The following is a 26,839-nucleotide window of genomic DNA, read 5'->3' on the forward strand; positions in this document are numbered from 1 at the left end:
TAACCTCTAGGTCTTGTAGTTCTTTAGTGAGTATCTTCTTTACCCCCACTGTGGCTGCGAGGCATTGGCCATGTATCACTGCCTTGTGGGCATCCCATTCTGTAGCCCGAGATGCTGTTGTGTTTTTATTTAGTGAAAAGTAATTAGCCAATTGTTTGGAGATTTCTACATGGAAGGGGGGATCTAAAAGAGTTTCCCGCTGCAGACGCCATGTTGGTATGCGAGTATGCATGTGGCCCCAGGCCATTATTGCGCATAGTGGGTTGTGATCTGATATAGTGCGTGCCAGATATTCAGTACTGCACATTTTCTGGATTACAGTTGTGGACACAAAGATCATATCTATTCTGGTATGTAATTTGTGTACTGGTGAGTAATAGGAGTATTCGCGGTGGGTGGGGTGACCCAACCTCCAGATGTCTCTTAAATCATTGTGAGAGGCCCATTTTGCTAAGGCTTGTGAGGCTCGGTTGGATGGAGCGGCAATAAGAGGGGGGAACGAGCGATCTATTCGAGTATCTAGAACGCTATTAAAGTCGCCCCCCCAAATACACTCTAATGCGGGGTCACTGAGACTGCCAGTGGTAAGCGTATTCAGGAAGTCACCTTGACTAGAGTTAGGGGAGTATAGCGCAACCAGCGCTAATGGGGATCCATCAATGACGCCTTCTAGTATCACATATCTACCTTCTGGGTCACATTGTGTGCGAGATGTAGTAAATGGGACCCCAGTGGCAATCCAAATCGCCACACCGCGAGCAAAGGAAGAGAAAGTGGTGGCGTGTAATTGTCCTTTCCATTTTAAGCGTGTATTTTCTAACGTGGATTTAGAGAGGTGTGTCTCTTGTAGCAGGGCAATGTGTACTTGTTGTCTTTTAAGAAATGTATGAATCCTTTGTCGCTTTTGCGGTGCTGCCATACCTTTAATGTTCCATGTGAGTATCTTATATTACAAGATTCCCCGTTGTGTTTGAGAAGCCATAATGCATTTATAAATATAACTGAACTGGAGAAGTGTTTGTCCCCTGGTCCCATTATGGAAATATTGCAACAATTACCCTCCCAAGCTAGCCAGGCAGCGTTCCCAGCACTGTTAAATGTGAACCTATTGATGTGGTATATGCGGGGTAGGCGTTTGTATTTGCGGTGGAGTAGCGTGTGACAAAACCAATAACTAAAAAAAAAACAAATGCACTCTAAAACAATATATAACATCAACAAGAATAGTGAAAAAATGGAAAAAATTCCGGCTATTGCCGGCATGGGAGAACAGTCCATATGGCACATGGGGGGTGCCAAAAAAAAAAACGTTAGTACAGAGTGATAAGATTACCCTGCCCAAGTTGCTTATGATGCTGCGTGCGCCGCCCAGGTCCGCGCGCGGGCCGCGCGTCGCGTCTCAGGATCCGCAGTGCCACCAAGTTCCACTAGGACATCCGGGGGAGGGAAGTCCTGTTATTGTGTGTAAGGAGCAGGGATGAAAAGATCTCAGTTAGTTTAACAAAGATCGTCTGCTGTGCGCGGCGTGAGAATAGGGCCACGTGTGGATTCCGCCGAATCAGAGGTAGGATCATGGTCTAGTTCCCCATCAGTTTGATTAGACATGGCAGTTGGTGATGTATTAACGAATCTGGACGTGGCCTGCAAGAGAAGGGAGCGTTCAGTTTGTGATTGTTCAGGTGAGGGTTTAGCGCCTTGTTTTTTACGTTGCTTCCGTCTTGTCTTGGGTGAGGAGCAGCTGTTACCTGGAGTGTTTATGTCTATTGGGTCGGCAAAGCCCTTGGCGTGTAGCCAGGTCCAGGCATCTTCTGGTGTGGTGAAGAAGAGTACACGGGTGTCATCTTGTACCCGGAGTCTGGCTGGAAACATCAACGCATACTTGATGTGGTGCTTGCGAAGGCATTCTTTGACCCGATAGAAAGAGCTCCGTTTCTTCTGGACTTCTGTTGTGAAGTCTGGATAAGCAGTGATCACTGCATTTTCAAGATGCAGCGGACCGGATTTGCAAAATAATTGTAGAATGAGGTCTCTGTCTCGGTAATTAAGGAGTTTCGCAATCAGCGGGCGAGGTTGCGCACCAGGCGGAGGGGGTCTGCCCGGAACCCTGTGGGCACGTTCGACAGAGAAGAACTTCGGGATATTGTCTTTGAGAATTGTGCCCGTAAGCCATTGTTCTATGAATAATTCTGTGCTGGGGCCCTCGACCCGTTCAGGAAATCCTACCAAACGTATGTTGTTGCGTCGGGACCTGCTCTCTGCATCCTCAGCTCTGCGTTTTAAGAGGTCCACCTCCGTTGTTAAGTGTGATAATTGCGATTGGAAATCCTTCACAGTACGGGGTAGTGTTGCAGAGTCTTTCTCTAATTCAGACACCCTGTCGGTCAGTGCGTGTTGATCAGTGCGGAGTATGTTAAGGTCTTCTGTCACCGAGCCTATTTTGGCTTCTAGGGTGGACTTAGTGTCTAGGATAGCTTGCAATATCTTCTCGAACTGCGACGTGTGTGATTGTAATGTGAGGTCCATCTTCTGCAAAGCCAGTTGCATGGACGCTGGGGTGTCAGTGGGAGAGGGGGCGTCGAGATCCATTTTATCCGGAGGTGCACGTGGGGTTTTTGGTTTGACCATTTGGCAAGTGTGATTTCAGGTGGATCCAGGCAGAATAGAGCCGGATGGAGACGATGCGGGAGGGGCGTTCAAAAAGAAAGGCTGCCTGTGGCGCAGTGAGGGCGCAGTTCCGGAGAGCCAAGGGTAGCCATTGAAAAGCAAAAAGCGATATACTACCGTCCGCAGGGTAGTGTACCAGGCGTGGGAGTCGCTTCACACGCTACCGGGCCGGACCTGCAGGCTTGTGTTGGAAATGCGAGCTGGTAAATATCTGGTGGAGAGATGGGTGCACTGATGTTTTAGTTCAAACTTAGCGCCCGTTCCGACTACCAGCAATTGATGGGTCGAGCACGCTATGCTGCTGTAGATGAGAGAAATGGTGATGCCCCAGAGCCTCACAGGGGCTGCGGGGCAGCAGGATAGTTGGAAATGTCCCATGCGGTCAGATTGGGGAGCGCGCCACAAAGCGATTCGGCCTGGGTGCTGAGGGCTGACCGCCCAGTTGAGGGTCGATGAGGAAGAATGCGTAGATAGTGGTCAATTAAATTAGCAATTGCTAGCGCAGTCTGAAGGGCTATTGCGCTTCCATGATTGGTTCACCCCTCCGGCAAGCCCACACTGGGTACAACGACGTGGCCTCAAGCGATGGGCCCCGCAGGACTTCACAGGCACCACACGCAGTTCACAGATCAGTCAAGGGCGCGCACCCACCTCAGGCGTAGTCAGCAGGGCTGAGACTTGTAGCATGGCCTCCAGGCCGGATGTAAGTTCAGTCCCTGATGTGGGTCCCGGGCTAGTCCGCACAGCGGGACGCTGGTGCAGCGGGCGCTTCACCTGGCATGCAGCTGCTGCTGCTGGTGTAGGACCCTCCTCCAGCCAGGGTGTCCAGGGCACAGCGGTGCCAGCCTCCTCCGGCGGTCGGCAGGGGGGGGTGTGCCGCAGGGCGGTGCAAGAGGCCTTCGTTAATGCCGCATTGCTTTTGTAGCGGGGCAGCCTCCTTCAACGCGGCTGCCCCGAGGCCTAATTAAGGGTGTGGAGCCAACCCCGGCCCCACCAGCTGGGCCGACACAGCCGCGACCCGGCCTCTGGGACGGCCGCGAGTGTAATGACTGGCACAAGTTCAAGCCCGGCGGCTCGCATCCGCGCGAGCCCCCCGGGCACAGACGCGATCACGGACCCGGCCGCTCAGCAGCCCACACGCATCGTGCTTGGCGGGCACGGCGGCCGGAGCGCAGAAGCGGACCCCAGTGCAGGCAGAGCCGCCGACGGCTCCAACAGCAGAGCGGACCTTCCCGCGGCTCAGCCTCCGGGCCAGCCGCTAATGTGGCAGTAGGTGCGGGTCCAGGGTGGGCGGCCCGCGAACTCCGAGGTCTTTAGGCCGCAGCCGCGAACACAGAAACGGCCTTCTGGTAACCCGCTCGCAGAACGCAGATCGGGCGCGTAGTCCAGATTCCGGACGCGGTCAGCAGCGCGGGCCTGGGTCAGCGGGTTTGGGCGACGCCTGCTACCTTCACCCAAGGCGCAGGCACCGCAAACTGGATACTTGTTCGGGCCAGGGATTGGAGCTGCAGTTTTATGCTGCCGCTCCGGTCGCCATGTTGGCCACGCCCCGGGCACACTGCAATGTTAACAGCCCCTGCAACGCTGGCGAGCCAGACACACCCGAGTGAGGAGTCGGGGCAGCTGTGACTCAGTTCATGGCTTGACCGTAGGCGTCCATGACAGCCCCAGCCTTCATGACCCGCAGTATGCCGGTTAGTGCCCCCTCCCTTGCCCAGCCCGGCTAGAGAGCTTGGAAGATGCGATGAAAGTGCTCAGCCTGGCAGCACCTCCGCAGGCGCTTCTGGACTGGCAGCCTAGTCTGGTGACTCACGCACTCTCAATCTTAGGTAAACAACTTGTTAACCTTCAGCATGAGCCTTTGAAGTTTTGCACATACAGCACCAAAATGCCATACTCATTCTTCCCCCCATTAGGACTGGAAGAGAGAGGAAATGTTCAAATCAAACATTAATAAGATAGTTTAGACAAAATGGACTTTCCTTGTTAATGTATGGAATTCCTTTGTGCCCCTGTGTGCCAAGCTAATGTTAATACACAAAAGGAAAGTCTCTAAGCAAATTCCCTTGTTAGAAAGTGCTATGTGAGAAATCACATCACTGTCAGTGCCAGATTTATCAACTCTGTGTGCTATGCGCATGGACTAAAGGTGACGCAGACCAGTGAAAGTGTTAATTTGTTTTTTACTTGTCAGCACAACCTCTTAATGTGCTGGAAAATTGCCTAAAAGTAACACAAGGTTATGCTTTGCCTTGTTCAGGGTTCCTTTGCATTAAGGGGCATCCCATGAGTGATACATAGGGGTTCCCATGGTCCATTCATATTTTTTGACACAAAGCTCTATCTAACAATGCTATATAGAGCTTTGTGCCAAAAAATGATGCCTTTTGGTGAAGTCGCTAAGCATGAGATGTTTTTATTTCTTCAAACTTTGCATATGTATTGCACTGTACAGCACAGATACAAAGAGGGGTTTCTTTAGCCTAATCACAGTGTTTTGAACTGAAAAGGTACCCATCCAATACAAAGCAAATGCTAGACTTACACACCTTTGTGCAAAGGTTGGTGTGAGGCTCTAGGCAGCTTAATTGTGCACCAGCTCTTGGGAAAAGAGCAGCAGTGCCATATCTTTGTAGACCTGGGCTACCCTGCTCACTCCCCTTCATGCAATACAGTGCAGCAACTTTGGTTGCTGCAAGAGAGAACAGTAAACTTGTCGCAGAGTTTCAATTTCACCCATGGGAAACCTGCCACAGTGCTACCTACAACTCCTCCCTCTCCCTCAGGCTTTCAAGATGTTTACGGTACAGCGGTGCCTATCCCTCCAGTAATTAATGAGGCTCCAGTGGGCAGATTTGATATCTATACAGAAGCTGTGCTATTGCCAGGATTGTCAGTGTGCTAGGAAAAAGCAATTATGTTGGACCTGTGCAGTAACTTGGTGCTTCCACAAGATGGTGCTCACAAGCTGCTGCATTGCCTCCCTTCTGAAAGCATCTGTTCAGTGTCTAAGCTGTGTAAGGGTGGTTTCATGCATTTCTTCAGATTGGTTGGCTTGGTAAGGAGATGTTACAACTGATTAGTGCTATTGCCTCCTGAAAGTTTTAACTTACTACTTTAATGTATTGTTAATTCTGAAAGTTTTGTGTAAGCCAACATTGCTCAGGCTGAAACGCAATATATCACGAAAGATTGTAATGTAATACTTGTATTTTAGCAGCAGGTCTGTGAGGCCACACGGGACAGAGGAGAACCCTGTGGTAGGTGTGGTGCATTCAGTCCTGAAGGCACCGCCAAGACACCAGCAAGCCTACCCCCAACCATCCCACATGTTCATTTTCTGTCGTGAGATTATCCTCACCTTTTCTGTGTCTGTACATCCATCACCAAGGAGATGTAGCCCTCAATGAGGGAAAAGGAGAAGAAGCGGATGTGACCGGAGTCATCATTGCCAATCACAGAGTCTTTTACTCTACGAGAAAGAGAGAAACAGAATTTGCTAAAGTCACACATAATCACAGAGAGAACCAACGGCTGACCTCAATTAACCTGCTGATTAAGTATGAATATCAATGCCTCATCATGGCAGAAGCCGACATTATTCGCAACAGCTTCAGCACCATAACATCTTTTCAGTGTATAATCAAACATCTAAACAAACGTTCCGTGTCTGCACGTGAAAAGGAGCAATTAATTTCAATACCCGCTTGACTAATGATAGAGATGTGCAACATTGGGACATTTTGCTTCCATAAACATCAAAGTAGTTGCACTGAAATAATGTCAATTTCCTGAAACTTCTTAACATTTCTACTTTGAAGGGAACCCTCTCCAAGCGATTGATTATGCATTTCAGAAGGTTGTAAAACTAAATTATAAAGCACATCAGGTTATAAACATAATCCAAGAGTTATTGGGAATTAGATTTGGTTGCCTAAAGTTATCAAGGTATTTCTTTGCAACTGTGTTTTATTCTTTACTTTAACAGTGGAAGATATAGCAAAGAAACCAAAACTAACTTCAGGGGCAGGTGAGACAATGAATCAAGGATCATTTTTACAAGGAACCAAGGAGACAAAGAAAAGCAATTCAGATGCACTTCACCAGAAACAAAATAGGTTCTGGAATTCCTTATCAGGTACTACCAAAAGCCCATCTCCAATAATTGTTCAGTGATGCAGATTCTCATCAACTCCCTCTACTCAGCACAAGGCACAACAGCACAGAATTATTAATGCCAAAACACGCACAAATTGCATACACATCGTCACTGCATTTAGCATGATCTAAAATGTATAAAGAAAATTCTGAAGGATAAATACTTTAAAAACATTTTACAAGCCCACCTAGTTGTACACGTTACTTACAGTGGGCATAGGGAGTAAGGTATCCAGAGCTATTGAGCATGGCCATTGATCCTCCACCCAGACTGCCTCTTCGGAAGGATCTTCTATCGCAGCAGGGGACAGTTCTCCACCCAAACCTGTCCAATCTCCGCCTTTATGCATGAAGATTAATCGGCGGCAGTTAACAGCTTTTAACCTGCCACCCAAAGTCTGAGACGTTATCTTGGCAGCCAGGTGTCCCTCCACCAAAATGGTATACGCCTGTCGTTGGCATATATTTGTGGCATGGTGTACCAACAAATCTGTTGACCCCCTCTCTGCTCCTCTTTCTGAGGTTCTTTTGTTCATTCTTTCTTTAGCCAAGCGTGCTCTGCTTTGGGAACCCTTAAAGGATATTTATCGGCTATTTCAGCCTTTCTTAGGTTACCTGATCAGTCCTATTTTCAATCGATTCCTTAAAGGTCTCACCCATTTGTTTCCTCCCATTCCATTTATCATGCCTTTGTGGGACCTCAATCTTGTCCTTACTTTCTAAATGTGTACTTCATTTGAGCCGATGCACAGTTGTCCATTACAGCTCCTTACTTTCAAGATTGTTTTTGTTGTTGCCATCACTTCTGCTAGCAGAGTGAGTGGGCTTCAGGCTCTTTCTTTAAAGCCCCTATACTTGTCTGTGCACCCTAACAAAGTGCTGTTGCGCACTAAGGCTTCCTTCCTTCCAAAGGTTGTTATGCCATTTCATATCAGCCAGTCCATCACCTTGCCTACTTTTTAAACACCCACACATCCTTCTCATGAGGATGAGAAACTCCACCGTCTGGACCCGAAAAGAGCGTTGGCGATCTATCTAAATCATACTAAAGATTTGCCGGTGGACGATCGACTCTCTGTTGGATATATGGTTGTGAAGAAAATAAAGGCGGTGCAAAAGTGTACCATCTCTCGATGGGTACTTCTTTGCATCAAGATGTGCTACGCTTTGGCTTGCGCGCTCATTTCACCAGAGCAACTGCTGCTTCCACTGCGTTAGCATGCGGAGTTCCTGTCCTGGATATCTGCCAGGCAGCTACGTGGGCGTCCTTGCATACGTTTCCTAAACATTACTGCCTAGGCATTCAGGTACACTGGGATGGCTCCTTTGGTCATTCGGTCCTGCAGGATTTTCTAGTATGATCTTGGTTTACAGCACACCTCCGAGGATGGAACTGCTTGGGTATGTATTCTAAAGTAAAGAATCTGCAACTAGAAGTCTCTATCAGATGTACAAGTTACTTACCTTCGGTAACAATATATCTGGTAGAGACATATTCTAGTTGCAGATTCCTTACCGGCGCACCCATCTGCCCCACTTGCGAACTGATTTCTAGGGACAGGGATTCCCCTTTGAGGGCCTTAGATCTGGGGCACCAATCTCAGTGTTCTTCGTGGCTCTGCGTTTTGGCATGGTAAGTCATGAAAAGAAACTGACATCACTGCGCTGAGGTGGGATCCATGTACTACTCCCGACGTCATCACGGCAACTAAGACACCAATGATGCCCGCAGAGTCGACCGATGCCACCTACCAACGCGCAAGGGTATTGCTCAAAGAAAAAATCTCTGGATCCAGTCTGACGCCTGGGGGAGAATTCTATGGTAAGGAATCTGCAAATAGAAGTCTATATCAGATAAGTTCTTTTAATGGTGGTATGTTTTTTACAGATAGAGTACAAAAGCGCAATTATCCAGACTGTGTTAAATGGGCTATACCTTCTACCTGCCACTTCGTTCAGTACTTACTGAAGATCCCAGTACTGTAATAACAGTCCCCTTAGATTTCAGAGCTTTAGCATGGATATATACATATGTAGATATTTTTAACTTTTGAGCGTAAGGTACCCAATTTATTTAAATTTTGGCATAGTTGATTGCTTGTACTTTCAATGCTTCTTGCTTCCTCTATTATGAGGGAAGACGTAGGACCTGATCTAGAGTTTGACGGTTGGGTTACTTCGTCACAAACTTGACAGTCTGCTAACCTCATTAAAACTGCCATATAATTTAATGCACTTATGATGAAGCAGACAGGATCCGCTATGTTTGTGATAAGTACCCCTTCTGCCAAACTAAAAATTAGGCTCTAAGCACATAAGACTAACATCCTCTGGTGTGCAAAGTCCTGCTGTACTTTTTAAATTACAGTTTTAAGGGAACAAAGAAAAGGAAACCCAGTAAATCGGATAACCTTATTGAAGTGGCTGGTTGGTATGCACGAAGTTCATTTTGAAGACAGAAGTTTCAATTAGTTACACCTGGGAGTACTACGCACTCGTAATGACAACGCCTGCAGCTTTCTAATGCATTTTACATTACTATGAGATTAATTAATCACATCAGCACATTTCACAGTCAGTCACCTGGACAGACCGAATGAATATGCCTCGTCTGCACCTAAACTGCCCATCATATGGTGGCCGGTCCTCTCTAGGGAACAGTAACACTCGACAAATTTTCGTCAATTGACCTAATTGGCGTGGGGCGTATAGTTTTTTCTAACATGACATTCTGATTTGTTCTATCTTTGACCACTCACTTAAGTCCCTAAACTATCCATGTAAAGTTGGAGGTCCCACCATCTTGTGGTGTACTGAAGTTTACCTTGGCGCTGCCTGTCTATCGATACAGCCATTGGTAAGTTGGTTACAAAACTGCATCGCCATCAGATTCTGCATCTCTGCTCCCTGCAGAGATAACAAGTATACTTTGCCAATAGATTCTGAAGTCATAACAGAGGGAATGACAAACGGCACCCAGTCCTTCTGGTTCTGCAATAGACGTGTTATCGGTCCAAATGTACGAGAAGCCTTGCGCCCTTCTCAGGATCCCCAATGTAAACACTTTGTCTACCTATGGAATCTGTCCTAAACGTTATCCCCAGAACTAATGATGCTCCGAACGTCTTCTGTGAATGGACAGATCATGGAAAATGGAGTGGTGTCAATATATCTGCATTATGGAGCACTGGTCGATATTATTGGGAAGGTCTGATGGCAAGCACACCCACTGCCGCTGCCTGCAATCAAAAAAGTTTGTTGAAAAAGAAAAAAGTTTTTGCACCAACTACTAGAGACCTGAAGTATGCATAGCATGTGAATTCATACAGTTTCTGCTGGAAAATGGGATGAATGTATTCACTGTGTAATGTCAGAAGTATAGCGGTCGACCTGGCCTCTGCTAAAGAGCGGTGGGCAATGGGTGATGTCTACTTCTTAAAACTATATATATGGACTTTGGCTTCCTCTGTCCCTTGCCCCAGCGATACAGCAAATCTTGGAACAGTGGCCTGCGAACCAAGGGGACCTGGGGTGCCTTGGGCGACTCACTATGGAGACTCCACTCACGATGAGAACTGCCCTCAGTGACCTTGCAGGGGTTTCGGCGATGGGATGAGATTGGTGTCTATCAGTTCGGGGATGTTACGGAGGAGAACCGCAAGACTTTCTTCACGCAATTGTAGGATTCATTCGCCATGCACTGGAGTCAGTTTTTCCAGTGTCTACAACACCAGCATGCCTTTCACCCACACATTAAAAACCTGAGCAAGCTTCCTGGTCACACTCAGATGGAATCCTGCGTACTGATGGGTGAAATAGGATACTAACTTCTCCCTATCTGAGACTGTTGTAAATAACTCACCCGATAGTTCCGATAACCTGAGGGCGGTTTGGGCGACAGATCTGGGCAGCATCTCGAATGTTGACTGGCAAGATGCCAGGATGGCTTCCCGCAGGATTGCTGTTGGAGCATAATTCTGCTTAATTCATTTAAGAATACTGAATATATAATATATACTAGTCGCTCCAAGCTTTGCCAGGATCCCCTCTCTGGTATGCCTTAGATGCATCTTGGCATAGGGTGATTTCTCCCAAACTCTCTAGTCCTGCTTGGCATTTCAGAACTTTCAGACTGGTGTCCTCTGGACAGTGGGGAGGTGCTGGGTTGGTCACAGGACACAACCCACAAACTCACATTGTTTCAGATCATGGAAGATCTTGACCCCAAATAGTTAGAAATTAGCTTTTCTTCATATGGGTCTTCTGGTGGCGAAGGGAGATATTGCCAGACTATGGGGAAACAGGTCTAGTCCATCCTTAAATAGGTGGGCAAAGGGACTAGTCCATTGTAAGTCTCTGGTACTGCTTATTTGTGAGTCCAGGGACTGCCCATGCAAGCACAATAAAATATGCTCTGAATGGAAAGTAATAGAAGTACTGACTATGGGAGGGAGGGACCAATATAGCACAAGGGGGGCAATAATGCTTCGACTGAATGAGACAGTCTTTCCAGGAAATAAAGATGATTTTGGCTTGCCGTCTTGTTAGAGTGGTACAAATGTATTTCTTTCCATGGGCGATGGCAGAGGTGGGATACTGGTTCATACGAATGTCATGAATTCTCAATAAAATTATTTAATGGAAAAAAAGGATAGTGGTAGGCGAGGCATGTCAAATTGTGTGCAGTGTTGGACAAGTACACTGAATAGCACAGGTCTGGACCAATGACCCACAGTGGCAAATAAAGGCCCTGTACTTTCATAGTGATCACATTAATCCATCCATTAAACCACGTGCATTTTGTCATTTAATGCACATCAAAGTCAATATAATTGGCCTCTTATCGGTACTCATGGAGACAGGATGTGCAGCCAAAGAGAGTGGGGCTGAATGAATGGATGGATGGATGGATAAAGGGAACATGGAGAAAATACACCGTCCTTTTATGCCTTTGTGATTATCGACTTGGCTGCAGGACCTCAACTTTGGCGACTATAAATGACTGAAGTATCTCCTTAGCTGTTTAAGGTGTTTTTAACACATCTCCTGCAAAGTGTAGCAAGGAACAAATCCTGAACACATACAGCAGTTTCCCCCGGACTTTTAAATTGTCATTCAAAAGGAGGCGTGCCTACGAGCCTCCCCATTCAATTTCCTCGAGTTCTCACTAGTTTAACTCTATAATAATACTCTTTGAATCTGCCGAGTTTGGGATATTTCTATGGTTGTGTAAATAAAGGACCATATGAGCCTAATATACATTCGGATATCATTTATAATGCACTATTTGCAAAGCTGTATACATGTATACTGTAAACTGTATACACCTTGCATCCTTTGAATTTCAAAGTACTGACCCATTAACTAAATATATGCGGTCTCTCGGTCTTTATTTATATCTGCAAAACTTTGCTATTGCTCTAAAACATTTCTAAAATGTATAGAAGCACTTTGAGAAAAGATGTCAGTCAGAGTGTTCCTCCTTCAAATGTATATAAATTATATTTTTGAACATCATAGACATAATGAAATGACAAATTCTAGCCCGTTTTTAGTGCTGGTGTTAGCCAAGACCTTTTGATTTCACTAAAATTGCATTTTTATAATATACTAACTTGTAGGGGTTTTAGACCAGCTTTCCTCATCACTCTTCAATGTTGTCATTCGCATTTTCCTTCTGCTCATTAGATCATACACTATGTGGCAATGGATCAGCCCGCTTCAACCTGGGGCTAACTTCATTCTGAGTGACAGATTCCTCCCTTTCACCAGAAGCTCATTCGCACACAAAGTAGTTCTCTTCAGTGCCAGAGACTACTATGGCAAGTGTGCTTTGTGAGGCTAAAAGTATTTTTGCGTTTAGTCCATGTTGATTTCTTATACTGGCGAGGGCCTGGTTACTTCCCAAAAAAATGTTTTACCAAAACCATGATAAAACAAGCACTGACAAAGCTAAACGTGTACCAGCCAATACCTGACGTGTTGGCTTTGGCAATACTTGTTTTTAGATGAAGGTTACAGATCTATTTTATGCCAATACGCAATGTGCACCCATGTGGTGGTCAAAACCTCGCGAGGACAAGAGAGCATTTATACCCAATGCTCAGTGTTATCTTTCTAAAGGTAAATTACAATTTTCCAGCACCTGAGATTTTGACTTACTGTTTCGGTGATAACTTTTTGGAAGAGGAAACCCCCGACATGCACTTACTATAATTACATATTTCACAGTGAATGCAAAACCAGCCCTGTGCATGAGAGGTTTGTAAGGAACACATTTAAAGGCATTTTTCATTTAGAACAACCCGTAGTACCATCCGAGCTCAGCAGTGTTGGGAGAAGTGGCTTGCAACAAGTAGAAAGTCGTGTTCATTAGGTTACGAAATCTGCTTATTGTGACCTTAGGGCACCAGTTTTCCAACCTGCACATTTCCAATACGTCATGTACATTTTTGGGAACTTATAATTGCTAAGGATTTTGCAAGAGTCCTATAAAGACGTAAAGTTGTTTAAAACAAAACTCACCCAAATGCAGGTCACAGAATACATCAAAATAACAATTTTACCAGACACTGCACTCATAACTTCATTCAACTGCCTATATTCTGTCAATGTAAACATCTTAGTCATGCTGTCTGACACCGTGATGGTATTCATCGTTATTGACTGCACCTGTGAATAGATCTATCTGTAGATGCATGTATGTGCTGTCAGTGCAGTACAACATAAAGGAGCAACCCCCTATGCTGCATGTTGCCTCCTCTGGTCTGCACACCCGGGGGTGAGTGACAGAATTCTGGGCTTCTGCTGGTCTGTCAGCTGCCTGACGCTGCATACATGTGTGCCAGCAGGACCAGCTAGAGATACATGGCAAATGAGGCTATAAATGGAAACAGCCAATTACCCAGAGCAGTCACTACACACCTAGAAACTGGAAGCAGGAAAAAGTACTCAGGACTGGAACCCAGATATAGCCCACCACCAGTTGTCAAATGTACTATCAGAATAAATGCAACTAATGGCAAGCAAATGTATGTTTCAATATGTAGCTTATTGCAATATTTTAATGCTCTAATATACAAAGAGTCACTTTCTGGAACCTTTCTCTCTGGCACGGCGTACAGACAACCTAAACTCACTGTTCGGGTATTACCATTATTGGGTGTGGGAGGGTGGTGTTCGAGAAGATACCATCTCGCATTTCACCCAGGTCAGCTGTGATTCCAAGTTATTTTGATACCAACCATGGCTGTGCTTCTTCAGTGATCTTTGCTAGAGGACTGAGTCCTGAGACCAGCAGTAGCTTTCAGTACTAACTAGCATGCCTGTCTGCACTTTCAGCAGAAGCCAGCAAGGACTGAATACATGTATTTAATTATGTATGGTTAGGGTGGTTGACAAAGCTTGGGTCAGACCTATCAGCTTTCTTCTGTCGTTGCACAGCTCAATAAAGGACCTTTAGCAGGTCACAGGAGGGTGGAGAGCACTCTGATTGGCACATTAGCGCACGTTTTCTCCCAGATGCATTATGGTAAATGCAGTGCGTGATAATCCTCACTTCAGTTTACTCACAGGTTGTGTTTGCCATTGTTAGTGTGGCCAGTGCTTCACATCTGTGGGCATGTGCTACTATTTTATTGTCCTTCATCAGAGAGCAACATGTTATTTGGGGGTGCTTGAAAATGCTGCTCCAACTCTTTGGAGTATGCATCCACTGGGGCTCATCAGCCAGAGCTAATCAAAGGAGGGAGGGGAGCATTCTGCTGGCCACCAGCACACATTCTTACTAAGCTGCAGTATGATGAATGCAGTGCATGGTAACAGTCACTTTAGGTTACTCATATGTCAAACTTTCATGAAGGATTTTGGGGAGATGAAAGCTGAGGATGCACTTGGGAAATGAAACCCCAAACAAGTAGATTTCTCCTTGCCGATGAGTGCAACTAGCATGAACCACAGCCAAAGATATCCAATAACTGTGGTGTCAACACCGGGTGGCAAACATTTGATTAATTGTGAGAATGCAACACTTTGAAGACTGCATCTACCTGAATATGTTGGGTAGACTGATGCCGGCAGGCAGTGTGCACCCCCACCCCACTCTAAGTTTTCTGAAGGACGTTGGCTTGAGGAATCCTGGGGATGCACCTGTGAGCTTGGAGTGATACAGAACTTGATATACTTAAAGTGGCTTTCCAAGCAACCACAAATGGATTGCTCCTTGTGGTGAGTGCCAGCTAGCAAAAATAACACACATGTCCAGGATGGTCATCAACTGCTGTGCCAACAATGGGCAGCAAACACTTGATTAATTGTGAATATGAGAGCTACTGATGAGTGAATGCACCAGAATGCACTGGGTGGAATGAGGCAGGCAGGCCGTGTTCCCCTTCACCACTCTTTAAAGCTGGTGTTGCAGCTGACAAACCCACAACACAAATCAATGCTGGAAGTCAGATTCCCGGTTTCTCCATTGTCTGCCATATATTTTAAGCATTCTCGTTCACTCAAACACCAACTATTGCAAACCTTTTGTGCAAAGTGATCTTCATGACAAATCCATTCAGTCTGACCTGAGTTTTCATAAATCTTGACTGCAGATCCTACCTTTTGTAGCTGAACTACAGCAGATCCTACTTTTTGTAGCTGAACGACAACAATCAACATGGTAACACCGTATATTTGACAGCGCTGAAACCTACCCATTGGAGTAAAACATGACATCCATCAGGAGCGTGGCGACTGCAGGGAGGGTATCTGGATCCAGGCTAGTGACACAGAACATGTTGCTGGGGCTAGACAGGGGATGGATCACAGGTCTCTGAACTGGAAAACAAACACAAAGGCAGTTTGGTCAATATATATAGGCCAGGCAAGTCTCACCTTGTCAACAATCACCAAGCAGTACATCTGAGTGTTCGCTTTGAGAAGCCTTGTGCATTATGGGCCATGCAATAGGGTGATGCACAACTGAGTAAATGATTAAGATACAAATGTTAGTACTTGGGCAAGTCACAATACAATGCGAGTAGAATTAACTTCACAGAAAATGTACAGAACCATCCAAAAGGACAGAAATCAAAAAGTAGAAAATATAAAATGACGTAACTACAGACACCCTGATATATGAAAAATAACCTGGGTAAACTCAAAAATACAAATATAAACACCTAGGTGTCTTGTAGTGTTTGGGAGAAACCACACAAAGTTGTCGAACTGACTAGATTAATCAGCGACTTGCTACTTTCAACATTTTAATGTCACGTTTTACTCAGAATTAGTTTGTTTCATTCAGTTCACTTTGTGATTTGATAAAACTTCTGAAACGTGTTTATTTTTAGTCGACCAAACACTGTGGTCAGAAATCACACAAAACGTTCAACCTAAATTCAGCCTTCTCGATTTCAAGACAGCTTACACACAATGCAAAGGTAACAGTGTAGCTAACCCAGTAATTTGTGGGCTATTTGTTTTATAGCTGTGGCAATTCATAAAAAGGGGGTGATTACTGGTAATGCAAGTGTTTGTTTTCCATATGAAGTATATGCTTCAATTTAGGAGATAAACTCTCTGATAAAACTGGCTATAATGCTGAAGAGGTGGAGTGCTGATTACCACAGGGGATGTTTGTGGTCACCTCCACACATGGGCACAGACATCACCAGCCATCTGCTTATCTTGATGTAGTCTCCTGGGGCAGGAAACAGGACTCCTGAGGAAGGTGAGAAGGCGGTCCATAGCCACAGAGGGGATGTTCAGGAATCAGACATGGTATACCCTAGATGACATTCTGAATGATCTCTGATCTTTTGGAATGAGTAAGTGAACTTCACCAAAGAAGTGAAAGGAGCCTAACTCTTGCCAACCCTGGAGACACACTGCTGGGAGCTGAACCTGGGTCACGAAGGAAATTCTTTGACCTAAGAATAGGGCATTTCATTGTGATTACATCCGTCTTTCAGCATTTAAACATTCCGCTTCTGGTGGGGGAGAAGAAGTTAACATACTGGAGGTCACATATTTCTTTCTTCACATACTAGACTAGTAATCAGGGCTTCAGTTAGGCCGCTCTCATCCTGATGACAGGCGAATCTGTCCATTCCCACCTAAAATGAAATACCCTTGCAGGTTTTCAGAAAAAGATCCTCACACCTGGCATGTTGTGGTATTCTAAGAATGTTTAGCATGTTCTGTTCTGTCAATGAATGTTTGGATTTCAATCTAGCTGATGGTTGGGAGCAGATGAGAGCAGCAGACTCTTGCTGACAGATGGGGTCATGTGACTGGGTAATTAATAAGCCGTTGGACTGTCATTGGGATTTCTGGTGCTCTTGGTCATCTTCATGTATGACTACGTAAGGATTCATTGTATTGTAGACTCTTAAAGAGACAGCCAACACCTTTGGCTACTGATGATGGGGCGGTCCTCCTGAGAGTGTCAGGGACGGATTTGCACTGGTGCTGTCCCATCCATGAAGGCACAGGGAACATAATATTTGGGAAATATAAACTTTGCATTTATTTCTCAGTATTTTCAAGGGAGGTCATTTTAGGCATCTAGGGATGTGCTGTAAAATTAGACTGGTAGCCTCTATATGCATTGTGAGGAAATATAAGAAGGTGATGCCGTCTTGGAACTGTGAAAGATTTCACTTCTTCGTATCAATATCCTCATCAACCAGGATAGTGACAGAAGGGATCACCTTGTGGGATGGCAGCCATCGTCTGAGGCGTTATCCGGCTCTTCACTATCTATATAAGAGCACTGAGATCAGATAACAACGTGGACTTGTGTTCAACTATCGGAGATTCTGGCCGAGATCCAAGAACAACTAAACCTGAGCTGGGCGCATACGTGAAACTGAACAGCAGCGCAGGCAGTAGATGTGCGGAACGGGTCAGTTAAGCTGCACAAGCGGCAGCAATTTGGGAAATTAGGAAGTTTAGTGATTAGTAATTTGGTATTGAAGGATAGAGAATGCAGTGGAAATGCAACTTGGAATATTACCAAAAAATAATAATAACTTGATCAGTGCTTTGCGCTATATGATTTGCCATCTGTAACCAATAAGCTGGCTTTGGCGAGATCTGAAGAGACAACCTAAACGTCAAGAGAAAGCACTTAAATCACCGAGGCCCCCATGCCAGCAGAGAGTAACAAAGTCATGTTGAGCAGCTTTCCTCCTTGAAGCTCCGGGCACAACGGATGGCGCTGTATTCTCTAAATTTGATGTTTTAGTAAAGGTATCAAATAGATGCATGCGGTTGCTCCTCGTCGTTTTCTTTCTTAATTTTGTTGCTCTGTTGAGAGAGATAAAGACCTCCAAAGGGAGCTTACTTCAAGAAAGGGAATTCGAGAAGTTGGCATAAAAATGCAATGTTGTCAACCTTACGAGTGACTGGTACCACAGTGGCACCGGAAACTTGGCGGACAAACATCCTAAAACTTATCGACCTTACGAGACAACATTGTGGGAAAGTGATCCTGAAATGGACGTAAACGGAGCATCACCAACATCAGTGCCCTTAAATGGCCTGTTCTTCCCACACTGGTACCACATTCGATGTGAGTCCTTCCGTCCTATCGTGGTTCACCGGCGTGGCAAGATGCTTTTCAGACTCTAGTGAAGCACTCCGCCAAAGATGTCTTATCTCTGAAAACAAGTTCAGTAATCTCAAACAGACCTGGCTGAAGTTGATCAGGGTTCGACTCCTCAAGCAGTGGATGTGTCTTTTGGACGTGGGCTCTGGTTTCTGATAAACTCATTAATCAGTGAGAAAGTGACTTAAACAATTAATAGTACCCCTGAGGCAGACTTACAGTATTTTTAAAACAAACACACACCATCTGTGCCCACTGGGGAAAACTGAAAATGACTCCTGATACTCCCAGTTGTGTTTAGAGAAGCTAATCAACATCCTAACATGGGCAGGATTTTCAGTACAAGCAAAACCCAACTGCTCAAAAGCTTTAATTTTATGGAAATCCTTTCAGTGTTCATTATTGCGTTATTTGCGTTGCGACCTACACTTTCAAGCATCTTCTCTTTCAATCATTAAATCCAGGTAGATCAGACCAAAAGGTAGTGGGGACAGAAGAGCATTTGCAAGATACAACTCCACAGGACAAAAACAAGCAGGCAAACACAAAATTGCATAAATTACCATAATGGAAAAAACAAACCAAAATCAAAATCAAGGCTGTTGTATTTTGGGTATGTTAGAAATGGGCTTTTTGGTTGGCAGTCAGGTTACCCCCTGTCCAAGCAAAAGCCCTCATTCTAGTCAGGGTAAGTCACACACAATCCAAGATTATCCTATGCCCACCCTCTGGTAGCTTGGCACGAGCAGTCAGGCTTAACTTAGAAAGCAATGTGTAAAGTATTTGTGCAATAAATCATACAATACCACCATATAGCACCACAAAAATACACCACACAGTGTTTAGAAAAATATATCATATTTATCAGGATAATTGTAGGTCAAAACAAATAAAGTTGCAATGTGAATTTGTAGAGATATCACTGAAAAGTGATATAAAGTATCTTAAGTCTTTAAAAAGCAAACAAAGTCTCTTTCAAGCATAAAGTACCTGGTTTGGAGTGGAAAATCTCCTCAGAGGGCCACAGAAGAAGAGATGCGTGGAAAAAGGGTGTGTGCGTCGATTTCTCCCCAGCACACACGGACTTGAGTAGTTATTTTTCACGCGGGGAAGTCGTGCGTCGTTTTCCAGCGCGCGAACAGTCTCTTTCTGTGGATCGCGGGGATTACCAGATGTCCCCGGTCTGTGCTTGGATTTTCCTGCTTGTTTTCCGGCTGCGCGTCGTTCTGCGGGGCTGCGCGTCGAAATTTTGATCTCACGGCATGCGTCGCGTCGATTTCTCCTCTGGAGGTCGGGCGGCGTTGTCCTTGCGAAGCCGCGCGTCGAAGTTTTGGTCGTCCCGAAGGCGTCGCGTCGATCAGCGTCGGTGTGCGGCGTTTTTCTCACCGCGGAACAAGCTGTGCGTCGAAAATTTCGGCGCACGGATGGTGTACAAGTGAAAAAGAGAAGTCTTTTTGGTCCTGAGACTTCAGGGAACAGGAGGCAAGCTCTATCCAAGCCCTTGGAGAGCACTTTCACAGCCAGACAAGAGTTCAGCAAGGCAGCAGGCCAACAGCAAGGCAAAGCAGTCCTTTGTAGAAAGCAGACAGGTGAGTCCTTTGAGCAGCCAGGCAGTTCTTCTTGGCAGGATGTAGTTTCTGGTTCAGGTTTCTTCTCCAGCAAGTGTCTGATGAGGTAGGGCAGAGGCCCTGTTTTATACCCAAATGTGCCTTTGAAGTGGGGGAGACTTCAAAGAGTGGCTAAGAAGTGCACCAGGTCCCCTTTCAGTTCAATCCTGTCTGCCAGGGTCCCAGTAGGGGGTGTGGCAGTCCTTTGTGTGAGAGCAGGCCCTCCACCCTCCCAGCCCAGGAAGACCCATTCAAAATGCAGATGTATGCAAGTGAGGCTGAGTACCCTGTGTTTGGGGTGTGTCTGAGTGAATGCACAAGGAGCTGTCAACTAAGCCCAGCCAGACGTGGATTGTAAGGCACAGAAAGATTTAAGTGCAAAGAAATGCTCACTTTCTAAAAGTGGCATTTCTAGAATAGTAATATTAAATCCAACTTCACCAGTCAGCAGGATTTTATATTACCATTCTGGCCATACTAAATATGACCTTCCTACTCCTTTCAGATCAGCAGCTACCACTTCAATACTGTATGAGGGCAGCCCCAATGTTAGCCTATGAAGGGAGCAGGGCTCACAGTAGTGCAAAAACGAATTTAGGAGTTTTACACTACCAGGACATGTAAACTACACAGGTACATGTCCTGCCTTTCACCCACACAGCACCCTGCTCTAGGGGTTACCTAGGGCACACATTAGAGGTGACTTATATGTGGAGAAAGGGGAGGTTTAGGCTTGGCAAGTACTTTTAAATGCCAAGTCGAGGTGACAGTGAAACTGCACACCCAGGCCTTGCAGTGGCAGGCCTGAGACAAGGAAAAGGGGCTACTTAAGTGGTTGGCACAACCAGTGCTGCAGGCCCACTAGTAGCATTTAATCTACAGGCCCTAGGCACAGAGAGTGCACATTACTAGGGACTTATAAGTAAATTAAATAGTCCAATCAGGTATGATTCAAGGTTACCATGTTTTAAGGGAGAGAGCATATGCACTTTAGCACTGGTTAGCAGTGGTAAAGTGCGCAGAGTCTAAAAGCCAGCAAAAACAGTGTACAAAAAGTGGAGGGAGGCAGGCAAAAAGTTAGGGGTGACCACCCTAAGGCTGTCAGGTCTAACATGTGTCCCCCCCAGCTGAAAGTGGGGAGAGCTACCCGACCTCCTGGGAGCTCTCATCGCTAAGGCGGAAGTATCTGGAGAGACCATCAGCATTGGCGTGGTCAACCCCGGGGCGATGTTCCACCGTAAAGTCCATCCCCTGTAGGGAAATGGACCACCTCAAGAGTTTTGGATTCTCACCCCTCATCTGCATGAGCCATCTGAGGGGCCTGTGGTCTGTCTGAACCCGGAAGTGAGTCCCAAACAGGTAGGGTCTTAGCTTCTTCAGTGCCCAGACCACAGCAAAAGCTTCCCTTTCAATAGCACTCCACCTCTGTTCCCGTGGTAATAGCCTTCTGCTAATAAAGACTACTGGTTGGTCTAGGCCCTCCTCATTTAGCTGTTCTAGGACCGTCCCAAAGCCATGCTCTGAAGCGTCTGTCTGCACAATAAATTCCTGGGAGTAGTCAGGGGCCTTGAGCACGGGGGCCGTGCACATGGCTTCCTTCAGGGAGTCAAAGGCTTTCTGACAAGCCTCTGTCCAATTCACCAACCTAGGTTGTTTCTTGGAAGTGAGTTCTGTCAAGGGTGACACAATGGTACCATAGCCCTTGACAAATCTGCGGTAGTATCCGGTGAGGCCTAAAAAGGCTCTCACCTCAGTTCGAGTTCTAGGTGGTTGCCAGGCCTTGATAGTTTCAATCTTGGCCTGGAGTGGCTGCACCTTGCCACCACCCACTAGGTGTCCCAAGTACACCACGGAACCCTGCCCAATCTGGCACTTACTAGCCTTGATGGTCAGGCCTGCCTGTTGCAGGGCCTGAAGCACCTCCTTGAGGTGGAGCAGGTGTTCCTCCCAGCTGGAACTGTAGACAGCTATGTCATCCAGGTAGGCTGCACAGAAGGCATCCTTGCCAGCTAGGACCCCGTTAACCAACCGTTGGAAGGTAGCGGGGGCATTTTTCAACACAAATGGCATCACCCGGAATTGGTAATGGCCATCAGGGGTTGAAAATGCGGATTTCTCTTTAGCCCCCTCAGTCAGGGCGATCTGCCAGTACCCTGAAGTAAGATCAAATGTACTCAGGAACTTGGCAGCGCCAAGCCTGTCAACGAGCTCATCAGCTCGGGGGATGGGGTGAGCATCAGTCCGGGTGACTGAGTTGAGACCCCGGTAGTCCACACAGAACCGAAGTTCTGGCTTCGCACCTGGGGCAGTAGACTTAGGGACCAACACCACTGGGCTGGCCCAGAGACTACTTGATTTCTCAATAACCCTCAAAGCTAAGATCTTGGAGACCTCCTCCTTGATGCTGGCTTTCACCTTATCCGATAACCTGTAAATTTTGTTCTTCACAGGGAGACTGTCACCGGTGTCAATGTCATGAACACAGAGGTGGGTCAGCCCAGGAGTAAGGGAGAACAGGGGGGAGAACTGCTCCAACGGCTCATAGCAGTCTCCTTTCTGGTTTAGAGTCAGGGAGTCAGAGAGGATGCCCCTTTCACTGACCCATCACCTTCTTGGGCAGAGAGGAGGTTGGGGAGAGGTTCACTCTCCTTTTCCATTCCTTCATCTGTGACCAGAAGCATGTTGACCTCAGACCTCTCAAAATGAGCCTTTAGCTGGTTGACATGGAGCACCCTTAGGGGGTTCCTAGGGGTTTGGAGGTCCACTAGGTAAGTGGCCTCCCCTTTCCGCTCCTTTACTTCAAATGGGCCAGACCAGCGGTCCTGGAGAGCTCTAGGCTCTACTGGCTCCATTACCCACACTTTGTCTCCAGGTTGAAACTCTACCAGGGTGGCCTTCTGGTCATACCAGCGTTTCATTACCTCTTGACTGGCCTCAAGGTTACTTTGGGCCTCTTTCCAGAAGTGGGTCATCTGGTTGCGGAAGGCCAACATGTAGCTGACCACATCCTGAGGGGGTGCCTTTGGAGCTCTCTCCAACCCCTCCTTGACAATGCTTAAGGGTCCCCTGACAGGGTACCCATAGAGAAGCTCAAAGGGACTGAACCCCACCCCCCTCTGGGGGACCTCTCAGTAAGCAAAGAGAAGGCATGGTAAGAGGATGTCCCACTTACGCCTCATGGCCTCAGGTAGGCCCCCAATCATGCCTTTCAAGGTCTTGTTGAATCTCTCCACAAGACCATTAGATTGGGGGTGATAGGGTGTGGTGAACTTGTAGGTTACACCACACGCATCCCACAGAGACTTCATGTATGCAGACATGAAGTTAGTGCCTCTGTCAGACACTATCTCCTTTGGGAATCCCACACGGGTAAATATTCCCATCAGAGTTCTGGTCACCATCGGTGCAGTTACGGTCCTCAGAGGGATTGCCTCTGGGTAACGGGTGGCATGGTCCACCAAAACCAGAATGAACCTGTTGCCTAAGGCAGTTTTGGGGTACAATGGACCAACAATGTCGATGCCCACCCTTTCAAAGGGGGTGCCAACGACAGGAAGTGGAATCAGGGGGGTTTTAACCCTTTTCCCTGCTTTACCACTGGCCTGGCAGGTAGGACAAGATCTACAGAACTTATCTGAGTTTGTCCTCATTCTGGGCCAATAAAAGTGGGTGACAAGCCTGTCAAAGGTCTTGCCTTGCCCCAAATGTCCTGCTAGGGGAATGCCGTGAGCCAGACCCAGTAGGAAGGTTCGGTAACACTGGGGGACCACCAGCGTATGCGCTGCCCCAAAGGCCGGAACCTTAGGCTCACTGTAGAGGAGATCATTCTCCCAATATATGTGGTGATTGCCAGAGGCTTCACCTGCCGCCTGGTCTGAGGCTTGCTTCCTCAGACCCTCTAGAGTGGGACATTCTTTCTGCGCCTTGCAGAATTTCTCCCTGGTGGGTCCACCCTCAACTTGCCAGCCAGCAAGCTCCGGTAGGTCACCTAGGGTGGCAATGTCTTCCCCAGTTGGCTCGGGAGCCTCCTCCTCAGGAGCCCCGTCAACCACTGCGGAAACTTCTGGGACCAGTTTCCCGCACCCCTTGCCCCTCCTCTTGGCAGCTCTCTGGGCCATTGTTCCAGGCTCCAGACGCCCTTGACTTCCCTCTCGGTCAGCCATGGACCGTGTAGTCATGCAGACCCACTCAGGTAACCCTAACATCTCCAGGTGAGATCTGAGCTCCACTTCTTTCCAAGCAGTATGCTCAAGATCATTGCCTAACAGACAATCTACAGGCATGGCAGGACTCACAGCTACTTTCAGAGTACCAGAGACCCCCCCCCCACTCAAAGGGAACCAGAGCCTCCTGTAGGTGACTCTCACGATTGTCAGCGACTATGACCTGGTGGAATGTATTAGGGACTATCTGCTCTGTTGACACTAGCTGACTCTTGATAGTAGTCATACTGGCTCCATTGTCACGCAGAGCCTCCACCTTCTGCCCATCAATGGTGACCCACTGCCTGTACTTGGAAGTATTTTGGGGCATGTGGGCTTTGGGCACCATTTCTCCTTCTCCCAGGGACACTAGGGAAATCTCTACCTGTTCCCCAAAGCTATCTGGGTCCATCTCCCCCCGAGCGCTACACTAGTCAACCCAGGTGTCTGTCCACTAGTGGACGGTGCTCTCTTGGAGCACTGGGGGTCGCCTTTATAGTGACCATACTGGTAACACTCCATGCATTTGGGGTTGGATTTCCCTGACCTATCATATGTCCCTGGCTTTTTCCCAAATCTGGAAAAGGAATGGTTGCCACCCCCTCCCTGGGAATTCTTTTGGCGGCCTTTGGAGAGTTCCTTATCTGTAAGTTTATCTCCCCCCTCTTTCTTCTGTTGGGAACCCTGACCACTTTTGTGGGTGTCCCCCCCAGGTACCTTCTTGGACACTCTGGTGCTAACCCAGAGGTCCGCCTCCTCAGCAAGCTTCCTGGGATCAGTCAGCTTACTATCCACTAAGTGCTGGCGCAACTCTGTAAAAGTAGTATTAAGCATATGCTCTCTCAGAATCAAGTCATATAACCCTTTATAATCATCTACTTTGTTGCCCCGCACCCATCCATTCAGTGCCTTACTGGAAAAGTCAAAGAAATCTACCCATGTTTGTGTGGTTTGTTTGGTGCTGTCCCTGAACCTCTGACGGTATCCCTCAGAGGTCAGCCCAAACTTGGCAAGTAAAGTGGCTTTCTGCAGTGGGTATGTGTTTTGAACAGGTTGATCCAATGTGAGAAGTGTGTCCCTCCCCAATGGCGGTACATAACCCCACATAGCTACCCCCCAGTGCCCTTCAGGAACCTCATGAGCCCTTAGTGCAACTTCATAAGCAGCTAACCATTTATCTATGTCATCTCCCACCACAAAACTGGGCACCACATTTTTGGGTATACAAACTTTCTTTTCTCCAGCAGGTCCTGTCTGTATGCTGCCACCATTATTGCTGGATTCAGACTGTCTCGCCTTGATCTCCAGCTCCTTGAGAATCAGTTCATGAGCCAACAATAGTTTCTTTTAAGCCAAAGCTCTCTCAGCTTCCACCTGTTTGGCTGCTCTTTCAGCTTCAGCTTGTTTGGCTTCTTTTTCAGCTTCAATTTATTTGGCTGCTCTTTCAGCCTCAGCTTGCTTGGCTTCTCTCTCAGCCCTTCTTTCCTCCTTCTTTGAGCCTCAATTTTCAGTTTTGCCATTTGCAATTGGAACTCCCTTTCCTCTCTCCTTTCCTCTGCGGTCAGGCTTTGCACAGAGACACTGCTCCCTGGTCTGGAAGGGGGCACAATTGCAGTGGTAACATCATCCACAGATAGCAACAAATCCTCTGAAGGGCCATTTTCTGGCTCCTCATCATCCTCTTCTAAATGGGCTTCTGCCCAGGCCCTCAACACCACTTGAAAGTCCTCCTTTTTGGAGGCCCCTTGGGTGGGTACCTTCATTGCCCTGCAGAATCCTCTTAGCTGTTTGACCGTATATGTATCCAACAGGACTAGGTCAAAGTCTCCCATTTGAGACCCAGTCAGAGACATGTTGAGTGAGGATTTAGTTTTAGAAAATTGTCAGGAAGAAAAAAAATGAAATTTTGCAAAAAGAGATAAAAATCAAGTTGACCTTGAACTGTGGGTAGGTAGTGAAATACTTAGCTACTGTATGTCACTGCACAAACACAAGTCCTATCCTCACCGCTGATCACCAATGTTAGAAATGGAGTTTTTGGTTGGCAGTCAGGTTACCCCCTGTCCAAGCAAAAGCCCTCACTGTTGTCAGGGTAAGTCACATACAATCCAAGATTATCCTATGCCCACCCTCTGGTAGCTTGGCACGAGCAGTCAGGCTTAACTTAGAAGGCAATGTGTAAAGTATTTGTGCAATAAATCATACAATACCACCATATAGCACCACAAAAATACACCACACAGTGTTTAGAAAAATATATCATATTTATCAGGATAATTGTAGGTCAAAACGAATAAAGTTGCAATGTGAATTTGTAGAGATATCACTGAAAAGTGATATAAAGTATCTTAAGTCTTTAAAAAGCAAACAAAGTCTCTTTCAAGCATAAAGTACCTGGTTTGGAGTGGAAAATCTCCTCAGAGGGCCACAGAAGAAGAGATGCGTGGAAAAAGGGTGTGTGCGTCGATTTCTCCCCAGCACACACGGACTTGCGTCGTTATTTTTCACGCGGGGAAGTCGTGCGTCGTTTTCCGGCGCGCGGACAGTCTCTTTCTGTGGATCGCGGGGATTACCAGATGTCCCCGGTCTGTGCGTGGATTTTCCTG

General features: G+C 46.7%; 1 protein-coding gene across 1 annotated transcript in view; it reads right to left on the minus strand.

Moving 5' to 3' along the window:
- The window catches only part of CASTOR2 (cytosolic arginine sensor for mTORC1 subunit 2), a 333,451-nt gene that overhangs the window by 31,721 nt on the left and 274,891 nt on the right, over positions 1-26,839 (minus strand). Inside the window, exons 5-6 of the mRNA XM_069226913.1 lie at positions 15,525-15,648; positions 6,026-6,136 (exon numbers count right to left, since the gene is read on the minus strand). Of these exons, the coding sequence (XP_069083014.1) occupies positions 6,026-6,136; positions 15,525-15,648 (235 nt within the window). The remainder of the gene's footprint in view (positions 1-6,025; positions 6,137-15,524; positions 15,649-26,839) is intronic.

Source organism: Pleurodeles waltl, chromosome 3_2 (assembly GCF_031143425.1).
Source record: "Pleurodeles waltl isolate 20211129_DDA chromosome 3_2, aPleWal1.hap1.20221129, whole genome shotgun sequence".
NCBI classification, from domain to species: domain Eukaryota; kingdom Metazoa; phylum Chordata; class Amphibia; order Caudata; family Salamandridae; genus Pleurodeles; species Pleurodeles waltl.